We start from the raw sequence: 19,624 nt of genomic DNA, 5'->3' as shown, positions 1-19,624 counted from the left end.
ACTGGCTTTCTTACGACAAATGACCCAGGAAATTCAAAGAATGAAAAATCAATCAAATCAGTTTTCTTTCCAACCAGTGTAAGGGAAAAAAGTCAGAGGTTGAAGAGTTTTGCCCTCTACCTTAATCTACCCCTTTACAAAATGTATCGTGAGAAGTGTTGAAGAGGGGAAAGGTCTCTGATCTGCAACTTCTCTCAGCAATAACTCCAACGACTCAAATCTGCCAGCACTTGTAATATAATGCAGCTCAGTTCTGCAGATTGCCACCCTGGACAAACAACCAAAATCTTCCATAATTTTAGAGGCGAGATACTTTACCTTGTGTTCTTTGACTTGGTGCGTGAGTGGAGTGTGCTGCTCGTGGAGAGGTTGCTCGTTGCCCAGGGAATGCTCCGCCTTGGTGACCCAGTCCAGGAGGTCCACCAGGGTGTCAACTCGCTGCTTGGTCTCACGCTCCAGTGCAGCCTAAAATGGAGAGAAGTCAAAAATTGAGACAATTCACTGAGACAAAAGTATTAACCTGTGTCCTGGTCTTAGCTGTAGTGTTATAAATAAACTTTGAAAAAAACTACTGTCCAGTGGTTAGACAAGTGATGGAACTTTCATTTCACATCTGGAAAATATTTACTCTTGGACAAGAAACCTCTGCACATCTTTATGTTTTGCCTACTTGCTACTCATATAGGGAACCACGGACACACTAGTAGAAACTGCAAAGTAAAGAAATTTTCCTCGGGAAAGTCAATATTTGCTCAGCAAAAAAAATAGATTACTGGCCAAAAAGTCCGACAATGTGTATCTCCCTTGACTGGAATTTGGCTCATTTTTGCCTTTAATAGCACCTGAATTAGGTTAGCAATATTTTCCATTCAACAGCTCTTTGAAATCCAGCCCTGGGTGTTGCAAAGTGAAAGACAGCACTTTAATTCCTCCAGAAAACGACCACGGCATACAGCATGAAAGTTGCTCCCAAGCCACCAGTTCTTATCAGAACTCCACTTCTCAAAGTTGATTATTCCAACAGTGTCACCACAAACCTTTAAGCAATATAAAAGGGTGTTTCGTAGCGACCTTGGGAAGGCTCAACACAGTACTTGCAGCAATGCCTCGGAGAGGCTGCTGAACAAACCTTGCTAGGGTTTGAGGCGAAGTCAACCTCAGGTCCGAACTCTTACAAAGCCCTCCCCCAGCAGCCCTCACCTTGTCTCTCTGCTCCGAGTCAAGCTGGGCCAGCATGTCCCTCAGGGCGTTCAGCCGCTCCAGGGACAGGCCCACCAGGTTCTCGTAGCACTCCCGCAGCTCGTCGATGCGCCGCTGCATCTCCTGCACCTGCTGGGGGCTGAGCTTGTCCCGCCGGTCGTGCAGCAGGTGCTCGGCATTCTGGATGGCCTCCAGCATGACCGGGCGGCGCGACACCAGCTCCGAGTGCAGCGCCTGTCAGGGGATAAATTAGCGAGATGAATGGAATAACTGAACAATCAGAGACAGATTGGAGAATCATGGCTGGCAACCTTCACATCGAAGACAGTTATTTACTAAATGGTGAGCTGATTGAGTGATTGACCTTTTAACCACTTACTACTCATACTCAGGCTATCACAAGTCATTAAAGGTTAACCGTGAGTCAATTGCAAGTTACCCGTTCTGAGGTTCAGCATTTCAAGGCTAGTGGCCTTTTCATTATTAAGCAACCAAAACAAGCATTCCAGGTACCTTGTGGTCCGTGATAATGGCCTGCAGGGACGCCACGTCCCGGATGTCCGGGATGGGCTCCTGAAGCTTGGCCTTGATGGGTCGGCTCCAGTCCAGCAGGGCCTGCAGGTCCTTATTGCGCTCGTTGTACTGCCGGATGATCTCGTACATCTCCTGGATGGCCTCCTCCCGCAGCACCACGCTCTTGTCCAGGTTCTCGTAGGCAGTACGTAGGCCCTTAACCTCACGCATCACCTCCGTGTCTAGGAGACAGTAAAGGAAAGATCACCTTGAATTCCACTGCACTTTTTATACCAACCAAAATTATGTTCTGCCTATTTCTTATGAAGCTTTTCTTGGATTCCTAGCTTAGGTTAAGTTTTCTTTTTTACATCAATTTTATAGGAAAAAGACTCTGTTTGCTATATTCAACATAGTCTGAAGAATGCTCGTAGACGTCAAAAGATTGAATGCTTTCATACAAATTCCTCAAAAAAGCTCCTGAATGTTGCATATAAAATGCAGTAAATACCTCAGGAATATTTTTTTAAAAATACTGCACGATAACTTCTTGATGTCTTTTGACATGAATACAAATATATATTTTTAAGTATAATATAACTATCATCCAAAGCAAGCCCACAAATGTTGGGCGATAAACAAATGTGCAGAAAAACTGCTCCTTCAACTTCATGTCACATGATTTGCTTCTAAACCGAAAAGTTTTTATGAAATATTACTTGATATTTTGACTCTTGAGCATGTTCCAAATCAAATAACAGAGCGTAAAACATGCGATTTCCCTTTGTGATCGTAAATTTTATGGAAACTGCAAAGGTTATATAATTTATCATTTACTAAAATGACACTGTATTTTAATGTGGGATACTGAATTCTGTGCGTTATTCTGCTGAAATCTGGATGTAGACTTGTTTCAAGTTGGCCACTTCAAAGTTTCTAATATGGGACTGCTGTAGCTCTTTAGGACTATTACATTTTCACCTCACAAGATCTTCAATAAGGCCTGTGGGCCAGATTTGTATGACAGATTAAGAAGTATAGTCAGTCAAAGCTAAGGCTGTGTGTGGCAGTTCTCCAAATCCAGATATTGGTGCCTTGCTCAAGATTCCCCGGTTCCTCACCTTCCGACACCTGGAAGTTCTGCTGGAGTTCCACCACGCGCCGCTCCATCTGGGCCACGTCGCCCCCGGCCACCTTGGTGGAGCGCCGGCGATTGGTCACCACCGTCTCGGCAGCCTGGATGAGCTGGTCCAGCGACTTGCCCAACTCGTAGGTCTCGTTGATCTTGGGCTTGAAGCCGGTGACCTCACGCTTCAGGGGCTGACGGGGAAAAGAACAATTATCTGTCAGACTTCGCCTAGAGTGTGTTAGAGAAACTTCATTTTCAAAACACGTTATCAAAGTTTGTGTTCTTGTATTTGTCGAGCAATAGTTACTCCAATCACCAAAGTTTTAGGCAAATCATGATCAACCAGCCAAATCAATTTTTCAACACAAATACTAATTGCATGCGGTACAAAGATACCACTGCGGCAGCCTTAGTTTTACCCCAAATGATCAGCTTTCGCTGATGATCAGAGATGATTCTAAATAAATAGATTTCTGCCAACTGTAATTTACAGTCACTGGCAATGTGGAGGCTTCGATATTTCAAAGGGCAATGACTGTTAAGATTTGTACATGTACATACCAGTGCACTGTGACCAAATTGATAATGAAATACGGTTGGAACTATTTGCATTGTCAGGTTGCAGGGATATGATTTCCTGGTTTTTTGCGAATATCAAAGCCAAAACTCAACTTTCTGTTCTGAAAAGACTAGAGTTGCTGGGTTCCCATACAAAACTACACGCTGGACAAGATCAGCCGTGTTTGGTCGGGGAGGGAGGTTGAATTGTTACCTTCATCTGTTCCAGTTGGTTCTTGAGGGCGTCCAGGTCCCGGGCGATGTTGGGCAGCTGGTCAAACTTGTCCTGGGTGCTCTCCAGCCACATGCTGACCACCTTGACCGAGTTGCGGTACTTGTTGTGCATCTGCTTCCTCTCCTGCAGGTAGTCGTTCCTGGGGAACAGAAACAACAGAAATTACTGCTGTGGCCACCGATGCTCAAAAGTCAGGCCAGAAATTGGCAGAGTCATATGTGAGTGTCCACAAGCAAGATCCTTTACAGCAACTTGTTCCTCTCTATTCAGGCATGGAGTTTGACAAAATGAGGAGAGACTCTCTTTATTTTTTAAATTTCACCCTCCCAAAGTTCAAAATATGAGTCTTTCTCAATTCTGCTTCTGAGAAAAGTCGAGATAAATTGATGAAAATTCAGAAGATCAGAATTAATGAAGTCCAATACTCCCACTTTGGACTGATTCAAACTTGGGTCTCTACCTTCCAATAGAATATATGAATGCTTGATTCTAGACACCTGTGTCGGGTGATCGACAGTTTAATGACAAGGATCCTGCCAAAAAATTCCATCATTTGGGACCGACCACTGCACCAGCTACTTTGAACAGATATCAATTCACTGGGGTCAAGCAAGGAGCATATCTGTAATGGCAAGCGGAAGGTTATGTGCTGAAGTCCTGCCCAGGCAAGTCAGCATATTTGCTTTTTTCAGGCTTTTCCAGTCCTAGCCAGCCTGGCCACTTACAGCCTGGTGAGGGCCTCCTCCATGGTCTGCCAGTTCCTGTCCAGGCTCTTCATCAGGTCCACCACGAAGGTCGGGTCACGGGTGCGGTGGTGCTTGATCAGCTCCTCCGCCACCTTGCCAATGCGCTTGTACTCGGGTGTGTGGGTGTCCACCTCCCGCGTGATTTTCTGCGAGAGAACGGATGTGTGCACAGTTGTTCTAAGAGGTGCCAAACAGACTGAGGACTTACATGTGAGGACAGGCAATGTTCTGACAGCTTAAGAGATTTGTTGCCAGACACATGACCATGGAATGCAAAGTCAGTGATTGAATGCGACGATACTTAAATCTCAGACGTATATGCAGTTATGTTTAAAGCGAGGACAACATCCTCAGAGCTCCAGGGAATATTTGTTGGGAAAATAAACACTGAAATGTGGTGTGTGTTTATGTATGGAGCTATTCAATTACTTTACTCCAGATCAAACTTCACCTGGGGAAAAAGGCTGTCATAACATGACACATTCAAAATTCATCACATTCAAAATAGACTGGTGCCAATACAGATGATTCTGGACCCTATGAAAAAGAACACAAACTAAGGGAACTAGACAAAGATGGCTCCAATGTGCATCACATCTTAGACAAGAACCTCAAAATCCCCCAAACTGCAAAGCCCGTAAACCCCAAAACCAAGAAGAGACGTGCCTGTATGGCTCGCTCGATCTCGGGGATCTCCTGCTTCTTGAGGTCCCGCGACTCCAGTGTGTCCAGGACCGGGAAGAGCCAGTCCTCCAGCTGGTCCACATCGTCCAGGAGCTTGCCCAGCTTGTCCAGCATGCCCCGCAGGTCATCGTCGTAGCTGTCCACGCCACTGCAAAGCTTGTTGTAGCGCTGGTTGATCCCGTCCATCTGCGCCTGCAGGTTACGGGCCACAATGGGGTTGGAGGTCTGGCTAACATTGGCGACCCGCTCAGTCAGCTTCTGGATGTCCGGTTGGTGATGCTTCAGGTCCTGCTCCAGGATCTGAGGATGTAAAAAATCACCAATATCACAATGTCAATTATGAATGTAAGTCACAACAGGGGCTCAAAATTCCACCATCCTGACCTTTAAACCCCAACATCCTGACCTGTCAAACTCACCTGCAGGCCCTGGATCTCCTTCATTGACTCCAGTCAATGGCTTTCATTTCTGACATCCTAACCTCTGACCCCCAACAACTCCAACCCCAAGACTCGCCTTCAATTTCTGCATCTTTTCAAGATGTGCTCCTGCCTCGCATTTGATCGCTTTCATTCCCACCATCCTAACCTCTCCAACCCCCAAATCCCGACTTGTCTCACCTCTTTCTAGATTGACAACACTCTATCATGTAACTTTTACTCCCACCACTGTATCTTCTGACCCCAACCATCACGGCTCACCAGACTCACCTTGAGGTTCTGGATCTCCTCCAGGATGGGCTCCCGCTTGACAGTGACCTTGGCGCCCTCCATGCGCATCAGCTTGCGCTCCAGGTCGTCCAACCAGCTCTGAGTCATGTCCAGGCCTTCCTCTAGGCCATGCATGTCCCGCAGGGCCGTGTGCAGGTCGTTGCTGCGGGTGGCCATGCAGACGTCCAGGTTGTTGTACTTGGTCACCACCTCGTCTGAAAGAGAAAAAAAAACAGGAGCAGCGAATGTCATGTTAATTCTGTGGCAAGTTGGCGCAAGGTTCTTCACGCAAGACTTTGTGTACAATTTAGTGGAAGTGCTTGGTAAGCAGTATGCTTAGCTCAGTGAAGCAATGCTTAGTGAAGAATGGGTCACCAGCCAGAACACTCTGTAATTCAAATGCTTATAACTGGTCTTCCACTCAAGTTTTTTCAGCACAAAGACCCTGACCTTTTTAGAATATAACACTTTCAATAAGCACACTCTTTTCATTGTGCAAATTCCCAAAACAAACATCAAGGAGGAAATTTATTATTTTATTTCACAAAGTCTAGGCTTTATGTGTCAGAAACAGCACAAAACGACAAAATTTCCCAGCAAAATGGCACAGCATTTGTCAACTTACCTGTCAAGGTATCCCTCAATTGGTCAGAAACTCAATACGAGACAATTTCATTCACATTTCTGAGAACGACCGTATCTCAATTTTACAATTTAATAATGCCACAATATCAGCATATTAGATAAGACCATCACAAGATCAGACAAGAGAACCAGTCAACAAGCTTAGTCAACATGGATCACCACAAAACTAGTTACAAGACCAGTCGCAAGTAGCAGGGTGAACAATGGCAAAGGGATGCTGTTGTTGAGGTTCATTTGAACAGCTTGCGAATTGAATTCAGACTGGAGATCCTGTGTTGGCTATGTGATGGTCTTGAGGGGGTGTCGGCTACAAGCATTTGACAGTACTGCACCAACTTTGCCTTGAAGATAGATACGGCCATTGGGGTTGGATACTCACTGACGGTCTTGTCGATGCTGGGCTTCAGGTCTGGCTGCTCCTCAGACAGCTCGTTGCCAGCCGCCTTTACTTTCTCGATGTCCTTGAGGTGACGGGCCACGTCATCTTGGACTCCCTATGGAGGTTGGAGAGAAGAGAGCCACTGTCAACAATACAACCCTTCTTTGGTGCGCTGACTTAAGACATAGTCACAGCTCTGACAGCCCGTTTCAGACAAGGCCTAAGGTACTGGCATCATGCCCTTTGAACCCCTACGACATCCTTTCCCTGGAGCAAAGGGAACCCTCCCAAGGTGGCAGCCTTTAGTTTTCGTTTCCTCACCTTGATGCGGTCAATCTGTTGCTGCACCACCTCCTGGCTCTCGCCGAGAGGCTCTCTGGTGATCTCATCGATCTCCCAGGTCGTGTTGTCGATCCAGGTCAGCGCAGAGTCCACGGCGGTGCGGTATTTCTCATGCAAGCCTAAACATGAGAAATAAGACAGAAGCTTATATTGTAACGTCCTTCCAGGAGGGGCCATGCTTGAGTAAAATCAGGTGATTTCTGGGAGTTCATAGGAACCCAACCTCACAAACCCAATCAAATCGTCATTATTTTACCTATTTAATGATCTTTTATGATTTGGCAAATTCACGAGCTGTGAATTGTCCAAGAGTTACTCATAATCATATTTTCCAACAGGACAACTTCCCCTCGGCTGTTTTCCAATACTCAACTTTGTCTCCATCTCAGGCTTCGTTCCCAAAACCAATCCCCGATTGTGGGCCTGAAGCGTTTAAATTACTGTAATTTGTGGCTCTCTTGGGTCTTATTTAATGTTCTGTGGCACTATTAGACTGATTACTGTGCTTAAAGCTTTAAAGTCAGTTAGTAAAAAAACAGTTGAAACCTGAGACGGAGCAGAAGTTGAGTATTGGAAAACGGCCCTATATTTTTTTTGGCTCCACTGAAATTTGTGTATTGCAATTTTCTTAACTCTCAACAATAAATAAGCTGGATGTTTCAAATTACGATTAATAACCAATGAGCCAGTTTGGTATTCCAGCAGCACATGCAAAAGATACAGTGAGTCGTAGGTTATTCAAGAACATCCATATATGTGTGAGGTCAGCCGTATCAGCGTGGCCTTATGCCAAGTCACACACACTGAGTCTGCTCGAGCTGGCATGATGTCAGGTGCTTTAATCTTGAATTACGTTGCCTTTTTAAAATACCAAATTGGCTTACTGCAAACTCATGCCTGTTGTGGCCCAAAAAACCAAAAACAAAAACCACAACTCCAAAACCTCTTTGATCGCTTTGAAAAGAAAACATATCAAGAGATGGCATCCTACCAAGCAGGTAGAGGATGCGCTGGGTGTGGTCGTTGCACTTCAGCTTCAGCCGCTCGTAGCGCTCGTTGGCGTCCGACAGCTTGCTGCGGATGATGTTGGACTCGGGCTCCAGCCGGAAGCTGCGCAGGAACTGGTTGCTCATGACCGTCTCCCGGAACTGGGCCAGCTTGTGGCGGTAGTCCTAGGGAAGGAGACAAATATCGTTGCAATTAATGAGGGGTAAGACGGCATTACCAACTCTGGAGATAAGCTCAGATGCTGTCTTCAGTAAGGTAAGTCATCGCAACACGCATAAAGGATGTCATTGGCATGAAGGGAGGCAACGAAATACACATCTAAACCTGACGGTGTAGTGCCACCAAATTTCTGAAGACAGAGCCATTCTGTCGATACATCGTCCATGCTCAATAAGCTAGATGAGCTAATGAAAAATTTTCTATACATTTCGATCATAGTTACATATGTTTGACAAGAAAGACTGACATACAATGCTCACCAAATGTCCACATTTCCCGAAACAGGTAAGTCAATGATGTTAATTTTTTCTCATTGACATATGCTCAATCTACATGGGCTGACGTGTTTGACGGCATGTATTATATATATGACCATTAAAACAAAACCCCATGCTCAATTCAATTCAAACTTTGCAAATGTACCAAAGATGAATGTCGTAAAAGGCATGTAAAGTTTCAAACCGATTGGTAATGGGGCAGCCAAGATCTTGGGGGTAACATCTTTGAAAAACTCTTTAGGCTTAAACGACAACATTGTGGATACCTGATTCTCGTCCAAGAACTTCTGGCCCGAGATGTTCATGAAGCGCAGGTCGGCCGAGTGCGACACCACCTCCTCGTTGAAGGGCTGCAGCTTGGCCACCTGCTTGCGCAGGGCATCGCGATCCCGGGCCACATCCATCAGGTATGCGTCCAGCGTGCGCTCGGCCGAGCGCAGCCAGGTCTCGAAGGACGAGAACTCCCGGTCGAACTTCTGCAGCTCGTTGTAGCCCGAGGTGACATGGTGGTTGCGTGTCTCCGAGCTGGTGTTCACTTGGTCATAGCGAACCTGCCAGTAGGAAATAGTCAATTTGAAAAACTCTGGCCGGACTGTTTCTCCACACATTACACGAGTACTTCAAAATTCTGGACATTTGAAAAAAAATCACATTTCACCTTAAAGAGCAAATGTGTTCTTCACATTTCTTGGCAGTTTTCTTGCAATTAAGTTTGTGCGTACATTAAGTTCCATAAAACTAGGAGGCTCCTGAAATTCCTTTGTTCTAACTGAAGTTCGTTTTCCAGATTCATTTGTCTGATCTGTCTCTGCCCTTCTCTGATAACATGGTTGGTTTGAAGATTAAATACAAGGTTTTTGCATTTCCAGCCTGTGCTCAAAATGAGAAACAATTTTGGGGCTCCAGTCTGACTCGTGATCTCAAGTGCTCACCTTGAGGTCGCTGGAGTACTCCTTGAGCTTGCTGTTGTTGCTCTCGCTGAGCTTGTCCGGCTGAGTCTCCAGCAGGAACTGAGCATTGTGCACGGCCAGCATCACCGGCTCGTGACGGGCACGCACGTCGTCATACACAATCTGCATGGAACAATATCACACAAACTTACACTCAGAAGAAAAGTACAAACAAACTGATATTCTTGGCAAAGACTTGGGGCAAAGTAAAAGGTTGAATTCGTCTTCTGCACGGGCCATTTCAGAGGCCCATGCCAAAATGCCCAGGTGGGTGTCCCTTGACAGAGGCCGCTGGGACCATTTCTGCCTCACCTTCTGCTGGCGATGCTGCTCGGCCAGCTGGCGGAGCTCCTCACTCATCGGCTGCTGGCTGCCCATCTGGTTCTCTATGTCGCTGACCCAGTCCACCAGCTTGCTGAGGGTGTTGATCTTCTCCTGGACTTCGCGCAGGAGGTTCAACTATCGGGGAAGAAGAATTCAGAAAATTTCAAATGAATTCATACAAGTGAAGGGATCTCAAAGGCCATCATCTGTAGCGTGCCAACAGGTCAAACACTGGACAAGTGGACAGTGCCAGATTATTCAACAGAACTACGGTAGCATGCACTATTCCAAGGACCTACAATCAATAGGGCCTACGGAAGTGTACATGCTAAACAAAAATTTGAGTATTCTCTGAAGTCTTTCTTGCTCAGTGTCTAATTTGATACTGATACAAAGCAGTGTTGAAAGGTGATATAAAAATATTCACTTGAAATCCTGCATAAACATGTTGGGTTCAGAATGGTTAGGGTTGACCACCTGCCGAAGGTGTTAGCCCACTCCAGAGCTGTCCCAGGCACGGTACTATTTTTGGATGAAGATACTGACTTTTCAAATGATGAGATACCACAAATGCAGACCATCATTAAGCTGGACTTCATCATTCTGATCCATCCATGGTGGTCATGGATTCAAGACAGGTGCAACATTTCTTAACACACATTATCGCCAAGACAGTGTCATGGAGCGATATTTGCTACAATGCCTGGTCCACGGGCAATGGCAACTTGAGGGCTCAACACACGCTCAATGTCTAGGAGCAGTTCAACCCTCTGTGTGTTTCTAAACTCCATGGCAACCAATCAAGTACGGGGACAAATACAGATGTCACCCAGCAGTACTTTTGATACAGAATAGACTAGAACATGTTCAAACCTCCTCTGAGTTACAACAAAGGAAATCCCTGCGTGTTTGCATGTCATCCAGGGTGAAGTGGTTTACCCTGAAACAAGTTAAGGTGTGCCAAGGATCCCCCACAAAAAAGGATGAGTTGCTAGCCAACCTTGTCCAGCATCTGTCTGGTCCAGTCCTGGGCCTTGTGGTTGGCCTTGTCAAAGTGGGAGCGCAGGTCGTAGATGCCGCGCTGCAGGACGTCCTGCTGCTCGGGTCCCAGCCGCTCCTTGTGCTGGCGCATGAAGCCCTCCGTGGTCAGCATGACGTCCTCCACCTGGGGCCGGCTGTCATTCATCTCGCGCTGGAGTGTCTGGAGAACACAAGGTGAGAGAGGAAAAGAAATCCTGAGAACCGATCCTGCTGCACTGAGCCCGAGAATTTAGGTACAACTGAAGGCCAGTTCCTACCTTAAGGTAATGAAAAAAGCAAAGCGAACATTATGAAGCATTTGCATCAAAATTTGCTTGAGCTGGAAGTTGCACAACTTTTGTGAATTCTGCAGACGAACATACAATCCGACGTCACAGTTTCACCGTTCATGTATGAACCAGTCTGAACTGCACTAGTGTCCTGAGTTTCTTGTGACTGGACTTGTAGCTTGGCCACTTAAACACCTGTGACTGACTTGCTTTTTTCCCTCGAGTTTAACTTGCGGTTTGACTCATGGACGACTTGTGATGGACATGACCACAACGCTGCCATTTCGAGTTGTCATCTGGTAAGCAACAAGTTTTTGCTGTGAACTTCAAATGACTGTAACAGCAAAACCACACGTCAAACTCAACTGAAACTGCACAGATGTACTAACAATGAATCTCTTTATCTAGTCCCTAGTTTAGAGTTCATAAAGTTCAAATGTGTGAGAGCTGACTTGTTTGAGGGGCATAAGAATCCCCCTACCCCCGCTGTGAGATGGCCTAAAAAAGACCAGCTGTTTAGGGGTGAAACCAGAGGGAGCACTGCATCAGTCCCTACACTATCCACTCCAAGCAGGACCAAGAGGGGGGGCGTTACGGTCGCATTACTACCAGCACCGACCTTCATCTTGTTGTACTGGTCCTCCAGCGTGCCGATGTCGTTGCTGAGTGGGCCCTGGCTGTCCAGCTGCTGTTCCACGCTGGTCACCCAGTCAAACTGGTCGTTCACGACGCGCACCCGGTCGGCGTAGAGCTTGGCCAGGTTGAGGTAAGCCTCCAGCTCTTCCTGTCGGAAGCCCAGTTTGCTACCCAGGTGGTTGTAGCGGTCGATGACACGGTTGACGGTGCGCTGGGTCTCCGATTGCTCTAAAACATGATGAATAATACAAGTTTTTTGGAATACAATTCTGGAATTACCAAAATGACACCTTATGACTTCATCTAGTGCCTAAAAGGACTATGACATTGGAGTTGTGTTAAACAAAATGCCCGAGTGCCCTTAAGTCTTGCATAATGTGAGTTGAATTCATGCTGGAGGTCTTGTGTTGGTATCATGGGGTCTTGTCAAGGTCTTAAGGTGTCTCAACCACAACTTGAAAACAAGCCTTGGCTATTTTTAAACAACAATGTAAGATCGATACTAGCTCAAGGAGTACGCACCTTCTTCAAAGAAGCTCATGCGCTGTCGCTCAGGCTCCTCGGGCACGTAGCGCTGCAGGCGGGCAGAGCGCCCCTCGATCTGGTACCGACCCTCCTTTGGGGTGATGGCCAGGCTGGAGCGGCGGGGAGCCACAGTCAGTGGTAGCATGGCCTCGCGGGTCACTGTGTCCAGGGTGCGTCCCAGCTTGCGCACGTCCTCGATGTTGGGCCGGTAGGTGTTGTACTCTTTCTGGAGTGGCTGCAGGTAACAAGGAAGATGGGGGAGCCGGTGAAGTAAGTAGTTAAGATTTGGGGCTTGACCTGCATCTCCTTAGAAGAGATACTTAGGCCAGTTTACGCATCAGATGAAGCGAATTTGACAACGAGAACCGCTTGCAGTGAAGTTCACTGGAGTTCAAATGTGTTCAACTCTTGCAAACATCACTTATATGTAACATACGGATTGCCTTAATACAAAATAGGTGGAGCCCTACATTGTTTCATGGAATGAAATCTACAGGGTCCATATATGTAGTGCATAAGCCTTTGGAGAGCTCAAAGTTTTGCACGTTTCTGGTGCAGCCATGTGCATATTGAGTACCAAAGTGTGACGTCATTTCCAACCAGGAAGTGCAGCGCCAACGAATGGAGTACGCATGTGTGTTGGTTCACACACTGGTAATGCCTTTTACACACATATTTGTGCACATGGCATAATCACTTCGGTACTCCGTGTCTGTTTTCCATAATTTTTACAATAATGTGTTTAGTGATAAAGTTCATAATAACCAAGACTCCACAAAGTCAATCTTTATAGTCTACCCACCTCCAGCTGCTGCATCTGTACGTTGATGGTCTCCTTGTCGCGGGCGATGGGCTGCAGCTGGCTGACCTTGTCCTCCATGCCGCCCAGCCACACGTTGCTGTTCTTCACCTTGTCGTCGAAGGCCTTGTAGGCCTTGTTACGTTCCTCCCACTGCTGCATCCTGGGATGAATACAGATCAGAAGACAAGGGTGACCACACACATAGATATGCAGCACCAATAGAGCAGATTGCTGCGATGCTAGGTGGCAAGCCCTTTTTAGGGGGGTGCAATTTCATGCTGCTCCTACGAACAAAGATATCGCTTACCAGAGTTCCCCCAACTCGACCGTGGGGAAATCGGCCCGGAGGCATGTCGCAATCAATGTGCTTCACTTAACATTTTATCTGTTGACTTGCTGTTGCTAAGCAAAGTGTGTCCGTGTTTAGGCAAACGTGTGGTTAGGAGCTTGAAGAGAGTTGATATGTCCCCTTTCTAACAAATGCCGCAGATGTGCTGAGCTGCTCAATCAGACCACAAGCAATGTGTTATGACTGTCCTATATACTCTACTGAGGACACCCCAGCCCCAGCTTGACATAAAAGCTTCGTACTGCATGAAGGGGATGCCAAGTTAAGAACCCATTAGTGAGTTAATTTAAGTAAAATTAATTTACTACATTTTGATTCTGCATGCAGCCTTACAATGCTGAGCCAATTTGGCCAATCTGGGCACCTCAAGGCCAAGCACTGTCATCTACCACTATGTTACCACGTAACACTTTGTAACGGCACCTACATGAAAGTAGGACAACTCGATGTTTAACTGTACAGCCATGGGGTCCTGAAAAAAAATTGTTTTTACAGCAACTCTAATGTGCCCTGAATTCTGTCTTCAAAACCAGATATAATGAATGTAATGGGTTGTGGCAAATCTACCCATCTCTGGCTCTGTGTAGAGCAAGCCCTCTGCATTGCCAGAATGTGGAGAGAGCGGGCAGAGGGATACCTACCTCCGGCCAAAGGCATTCTCCAGGGAGCGCCAGTTCAGGCCCACGTTGTCCAGGATCTCGGCCACGTAGCTGGTGTCGGCGTTCTTGGAGCCTCGCAGCAGCTCCTGGCCGATCTTCTGGATCTTCTCAAACTGGGGCCGGCGGTTGTCCACTTGGTGCTGGTAGTCCTGGGGTTTGAACATTCAACGTGAACGAAATAGGTCACAAGGTGCCAAAGCCACTTTTGAGTCGATGGCCTTCCAACTAATCTCACATACTGTGAATCAATAGGAACCTTAACGTTTTGCATCCATGTCTTGTCCATTTCAATCAGGATGTCCAACTATGTAACACATCAAAACAAAAGGCTGCATTTGCTCTTCTAAAGCAAACACACAAAAAAATCTGGTTAAAATCTGGCCTAAAGATAAATTTGGTCAGGATCTGCTTGCAAATGGTGGCTTCAGTCACAAGATGATGAATCTCAAGACAATCAAATTGATGAGATATGGTCACCTTTTGTGACCATTTCAAAACAAAAGATGCAAATCTTCCCTACAACAAAATGAAAATGGTTGATCCATATCTTTGGTTATATTTTTTATCCTCATGAATAAGATGGTGTGAAACAGCTACCCCTGGCAATATAAATGTGTGTTCCTCATTGGAGCAAACTGTTCCTGACTAATCTAAACATAGTTGAAGTACTCAATGGGTGCACTTTGAAGAAGAACAGGCCCAAAATCGCTAGCTTTTACATTTCGTTCAGAAAAATCAAGATTTGCAACTTATACACGACACTTTTCACATTTGGAAAACATGTCTGTTTTCAGGAGCTGTTCAAGGTGGGAACAGCCGGTCTTTCTCCGACAGACACAAGTAATTTTCTTGTCAGAACATTCTTTAGCTTCCCCCACTTTTGCGATGCTCCGTTACCTGCAGTCGGCCTCCCATGTCGGGCAGGTCCAGCCGCACCAGCTCCCGGGACTCCAGCGTGTCGATGACGGGCAGCATCCAGTCCTCCAGGTCCCCGACCTCCTCCAGCAGCTGTACCAGCCGGTCCAGCAGGGAGGACAGGTTGTCCTTGCGGTCCCGGGCCCGCACGATCACCCGCTCAAAGCGCGAGTTGAGGTCGTCCAGCCGGGCCTGGATGTTGCGGGCCATCTTGGGGTCGCACTCCTTTATCAGCTCGGCCGAGGACTCGTTGGCTGAGGCCACGCTGGGCTTGTGGCTGTCGATGTCAGTTTGGAGGAGCTGAGAGTTGGGGCAAGAGAGATGGAAAAGTTGTGATAAACCAAAGGCATCATGCATGATTAGATTTACGGAGGCTATGCATCCAACAATATGGCAACTGGTATGTTGAACTGCATATGTCATTTATTTTTGTCTTCATCTGTTTATGCACAAGCACCAGTTAGAAGATGATTGTAAGTCATATACTGAACAAGCACTCCGACTAATGAAAAAAGTACAATTACCAAAAAACTAGTGTGTGTAAATCTCCTTAAACCCTTATTAATTATTTCTTTTGCAGATAAAAATCTCCAAGCAAAATCAGCAGAGAATAGAAATATACCTTATGTATATATTTAACTTAAAGAAAAGCATGACAACTACATTACTCATTCATTACTCATTTGTTACTCATTCATTACTCATTTGTTACTCATTCGTTACTCATTCAAAAAGTTGGTCAGGCTTGGAATGCAACTGCTTTTGTATCTGTCAATTTAGTCAAATGATTTTAACATCTGAAGTTGCTGCTCATAGTTGGAGGGAGGTAAGTTTTCAAAGCTACTTTAACTCAGAAGAACTCACTTTACTTCCGGGGTTCCCCTACCTTGTGCTGTTGCAATTGCTCCATGACGGCGTTGCGCTTGACCATGATCTTGGTGGTGTCCAGCTTGTCAAAGGTGTTCTCCTTCTCCTCCAGCCAGATCAGCAGGCTGTGCAGGCTGTCCTGCAGGCTCAGGCACTGCATGCGTGTCATCTGCAGCGTGTTGCTGCGCTCAGCGATCTGCCGCTCCAGACGGCTGTAGCGCTCCTGCACGTCGCCTGCAAGGGGAAATCAGATGCACAGGGATTCTCAGAGTGTGCGTGAAATGGGCATATATGGGCTGTGGCTATGGATTATCTCTGTAGCATGCCAGTGGCAAAATCAGTAGCCACGCACGACCGTAAAAGCGTTCTTGGCCACCTCTACTGTCATGAATCAAGTGGAATCCAACACCGCGTTTTGCGGTACTTGGGTTTATCTTCCATGAAATCAGGACTTAAGAGCCAACCACCTCTTCATACATGCAAGATATAGTATCAAACTTTAACTGGCGTACAAAGAATACGCCAACACTTTTCACCAGGATATTTTTGGATGTGTGCCCACTGGCACACTTGTAAATATATTACAGGAGATTGGTTGAAGATGCTTTGCACAAAAGTCGGGAGCTTTTCAACTGGAGGTCTTTGCTTGTGTAATTTGTCGATGAAGATCGGCATCTGCATTTAAATTTTGCCGGTACTTTTTATGAAGTAACAAAGGGTTGTCTTCAGGGTTCCTTTTATTCTTGTATCTTAGAGGAAATAAATGTTACAACTGAAGGTATGCAGTGCCTTTGATTCAGCATAAAAAAGCCTTCTTGCTGTTCTGACAATGTGAAAAACAACTAATGTTACGTCAAAGTTAACCATTATAACAAAGCAACTTTTTCAACATCATAAATTTGCAATCATTGTTTTCTTAAATAAACATTTCCAAAGATGATGGCAACACTAGGGTTACATATCAAGCGAGTCTCAACAAGTTTCCAAGACAACTTACTGATGGCTTGTTGGACGTCGTTCTTCACTTCGTCTTGGGCATCGGCGAGGTCCTTGCCAGCCTCTTTGGCTTGCTCGATGTCTCGGGAATGCCCAATCACTTCGTCGTTGAAAGTCTGTGAACATTTTCAGAGATTGCAAGATGGAAAGTAATGCCTGTCACAGTACTGCGCAACAAGCACACTTAACAGTTTTTGTACTTATGTACTTGGCATTATGTAGAAATTATACTCAAAGATATTTGAGTCGTTAGCATTTGTAAAATATGAATTTTAAGGGTGTATGTGTAACTTTTTCCCAATAAGCCTTGGAAATGTACCTTTTGTGTATTTTCGACTTTTGTTTTGCTATTTAAAAAGGTATACTGGTGCATTTTGGATTGCATGTTAATGCCAATTTCCTAATTCATGAGCAAGACTGTAACGTCATTTCAGGCAGGAACTTCAATGTTGTTGATTTAAAGAACATAAATCTGCTGGAAATTCGGATATTTTGCTGTCCTAAATTTCCTTTCATTTTGTCAGTTGTCGTAGGCCCTTGCCACAGTACATACGGTGTATTTCGGTTAATCAAGCCCCAGCTGGAGAAATGGTGGGAAAAAGTTAAACAAAAAAAAAAAGCCAGGGTGTCTTGCGGCCTACCCGGAGTTTGTCAATCTGCTGCTGCACGGCCAGCGGCTCGGCAGCGATGGGCTCCTGCAGCAGTTTGCCCAACGTCTGCTCAGCCGACTGCAGCCAGGTGCGGAACTTGCCCAGGCTGTCGTTGAAGGTCTGGTGCTTGCCGATCAGCTCCAGCAGGTGGTCATTGGTCTGGTCGTACTTGGTCTGCGGGAAGAAAATTCCAAGGACAAAGGGATGGGCATAAACTATACAGCGAAGTTGCATGATGTCCCAAGGCCAATAAAATCAAAGAAACTAACAAAAAAAACAAACCTCAAAACTCCATTTTTAATAATAGAAATTACAGATGGCTAAAAAGAGCTCATCACCCGACCATCACCCCATCACCCCATCGACTGATATGCAATACATACATTATTCCATATTTAATACAACTGCATACTTTTTAGTATCATATTTAGGTCAATGTTACATTCACTTTTGTCAGTTCTATCCATGTTGATGAAGGTAAAACACAGTTGGATAGAGGTGGCCTAGGAGCGGGGTTTTTTTAATAATGAGACAAAAAAGTAGTATTCGCGGGCCTTGTCACTTCTCTTCCTAAAACATGCCCCGAACCCTAGCTTTGCTACTCAGAAAGGTCAAAACATATCACATAAACAATTTCCAAATTGTTTGACCCCCTGAACTAATTTTGCCCCCTTCCCCAAAAGATTGGTCCAGCAATCAACCCCTTAAAGGTGAAAGAGACTGCCTGGAAGGCTGATATACAACAAGCACACAGAGCTTGCAACATCCCAACATATGGATAAAGGAATTTCACAGTTACTACCAATTTGGAACAATCTCTTACAAACTACGAGACCCTGAGGTTATAATTCCTGGCAGAATCGTTTTCAAAGACTGAATCAATTTCACAGTAAACAAGAGGAGTTCATAAACCCAACGAAGGTTGTAAAAGCCTCAGCCATCTATCACAGCTCTCGCCAATACCCTTCACTACTGGGATGGATTGGGAGGGGGAGGGGAGGGGGAGGAACTTCCACTGCAAGAGGAAGTTAAATCTCACCTGGAGTTTGTCAAAGGCATTGTTGAGGTGGGTCAGCCTGTCCACGATGACGTTGGAGTCGGGCGCCTCGCTGAACGTCTTGTTGAACTGACGGGTCAGGGCATTGGTGCGGAACTCATGCAGCATTTGCTTGTAGGCCTGTTTTTTTTTTTCACAGAAGGTCATTTTAGCATTTTCCACTCGTTCTCAGTATAATCTTCTTACGCCAAAAAAATAAATCACAGAAAAAACTATGAAATCTGAGTAGTTGTTACAGAAAACATATTTTAGCTCTGGCAATGTACATGTACTTGTGAGGTTTCTGGCTACCAAAAGAACATACTCAAGTTCAGCAAATGGAATGAATTTTTAGACCAAAGCTGTGGCATCTCACCTTGGCATTGTTGAGGAAGCCCTGGCCGGCCAGGTTGATCTTGTTCAGCTGCTCCTTGTGCGAGCGGATGTCAGCATTCAGCGACTGCAGCTGTGAGGACTGCTTCTTGAGGACGTTGATGTCCCGGCCTGCATCCCGGCCGAAGCCATCCACAGCATCCTTGGTCTTGTCCAGCCAGTGCCCGAAGGCCGCCACGTCCTTGTCAAAGTTGCGCAGGTAGTCCAGGGCAGCGGCCAGCTGCTGGACGCGCGAGTCAGCCTCGCTGTTCAGCCGGTCGTAGCGGGTGCGCAGCTCTGAGACGTAGTCCTGGAGCCGGCTGGCATTCTGCCGGGATAGCTTGTCGCCTTGCTTCTTCAGGAACTGCATGATGCTGTCAATGTTCTGGCGGACGGCTCTCTCGTGGCCAACCACATCATCACGCAAGGCCTGCGACAAGAAAAAGCCATAAAATAAGAAAGTTAGGAGGGCTGCTGCATTTAATATGACACCACAAGAAGAAGTATTATATCAAAGCAATATTCAAGCTAGAAGGGGTTTATGTTTCAAAGTCCCATCCTGTCTTCTGATGGTACCCTGGGTGCAT

General features: G+C 45.9%; 1 protein-coding gene across 17 annotated transcripts in view; it reads right to left on the bottom strand.

The window, feature by feature from the left end:
- The window catches only part of LOC110985497 (uncharacterized), a 277,011-nt gene that overhangs the window by 170,881 nt on the left and 86,506 nt on the right, over positions 1-19,624 (bottom strand). For all 17 annotated transcript variants that reach the window (XM_087148960.1, XM_087148955.1, XM_087148956.1 and 14 more), the window contains 25 exons: positions 19,042-19,467; positions 18,669-18,806; positions 17,621-17,803; positions 16,981-17,095; positions 16,003-16,217; positions 15,099-15,416; positions 14,184-14,350; positions 13,194-13,353; positions 12,389-12,626; positions 11,850-12,094; positions 10,921-11,121; positions 9,909-10,055; positions 9,579-9,719; positions 8,913-9,197; positions 8,133-8,313; positions 7,121-7,260; positions 6,800-6,914; positions 5,776-5,990; positions 5,048-5,365; positions 4,361-4,527; positions 3,615-3,774; positions 2,835-3,033; positions 1,714-1,955; positions 1,201-1,434; positions 319-465 (listed from right to left, as the gene is read on the bottom strand). In XM_087148960.1, the coding sequence (XP_087005086.1) occupies positions 319-465; positions 1,201-1,434; positions 1,714-1,955; positions 2,835-3,033; positions 3,615-3,774; positions 4,361-4,527; positions 5,048-5,365; positions 5,776-5,990; positions 6,800-6,914; positions 7,121-7,260; positions 8,133-8,313; positions 8,913-9,197; positions 9,579-9,719; positions 9,909-10,055; positions 10,921-11,121; positions 11,850-12,094; positions 12,389-12,626; positions 13,194-13,353; positions 14,184-14,350; positions 15,099-15,416; positions 16,003-16,217; positions 16,981-17,095; positions 17,621-17,803; positions 18,669-18,806; positions 19,042-19,467 (5,097 nt within the window). The remainder of the gene's footprint in view (positions 1-318; positions 466-1,200; positions 1,435-1,713; positions 1,956-2,834; positions 3,034-3,614; positions 3,775-4,360; positions 4,528-5,047; positions 5,366-5,775; positions 5,991-6,799; positions 6,915-7,120; positions 7,261-8,132; positions 8,314-8,912; positions 9,198-9,578; positions 9,720-9,908; positions 10,056-10,920; positions 11,122-11,849; positions 12,095-12,388; positions 12,627-13,193; positions 13,354-14,183; positions 14,351-15,098; positions 15,417-16,002; positions 16,218-16,980; positions 17,096-17,620; positions 17,804-18,668; positions 18,807-19,041; positions 19,468-19,624) is intronic.

The sequence above is a fragment of the Acanthaster planci genome, linkage group LG18 (genome assembly GCF_054643075.1).
Source record: "Acanthaster planci isolate LZ-2023a linkage group LG18, COTS_SCS, whole genome shotgun sequence".
Classification (NCBI taxonomy): domain Eukaryota; kingdom Metazoa; phylum Echinodermata; class Asteroidea; order Valvatida; family Acanthasteridae; genus Acanthaster; species Acanthaster planci.
Note: the sequence above shows the minus strand (reverse complement) of the source record. Positions and strands in the feature narration are given on the sequence as shown.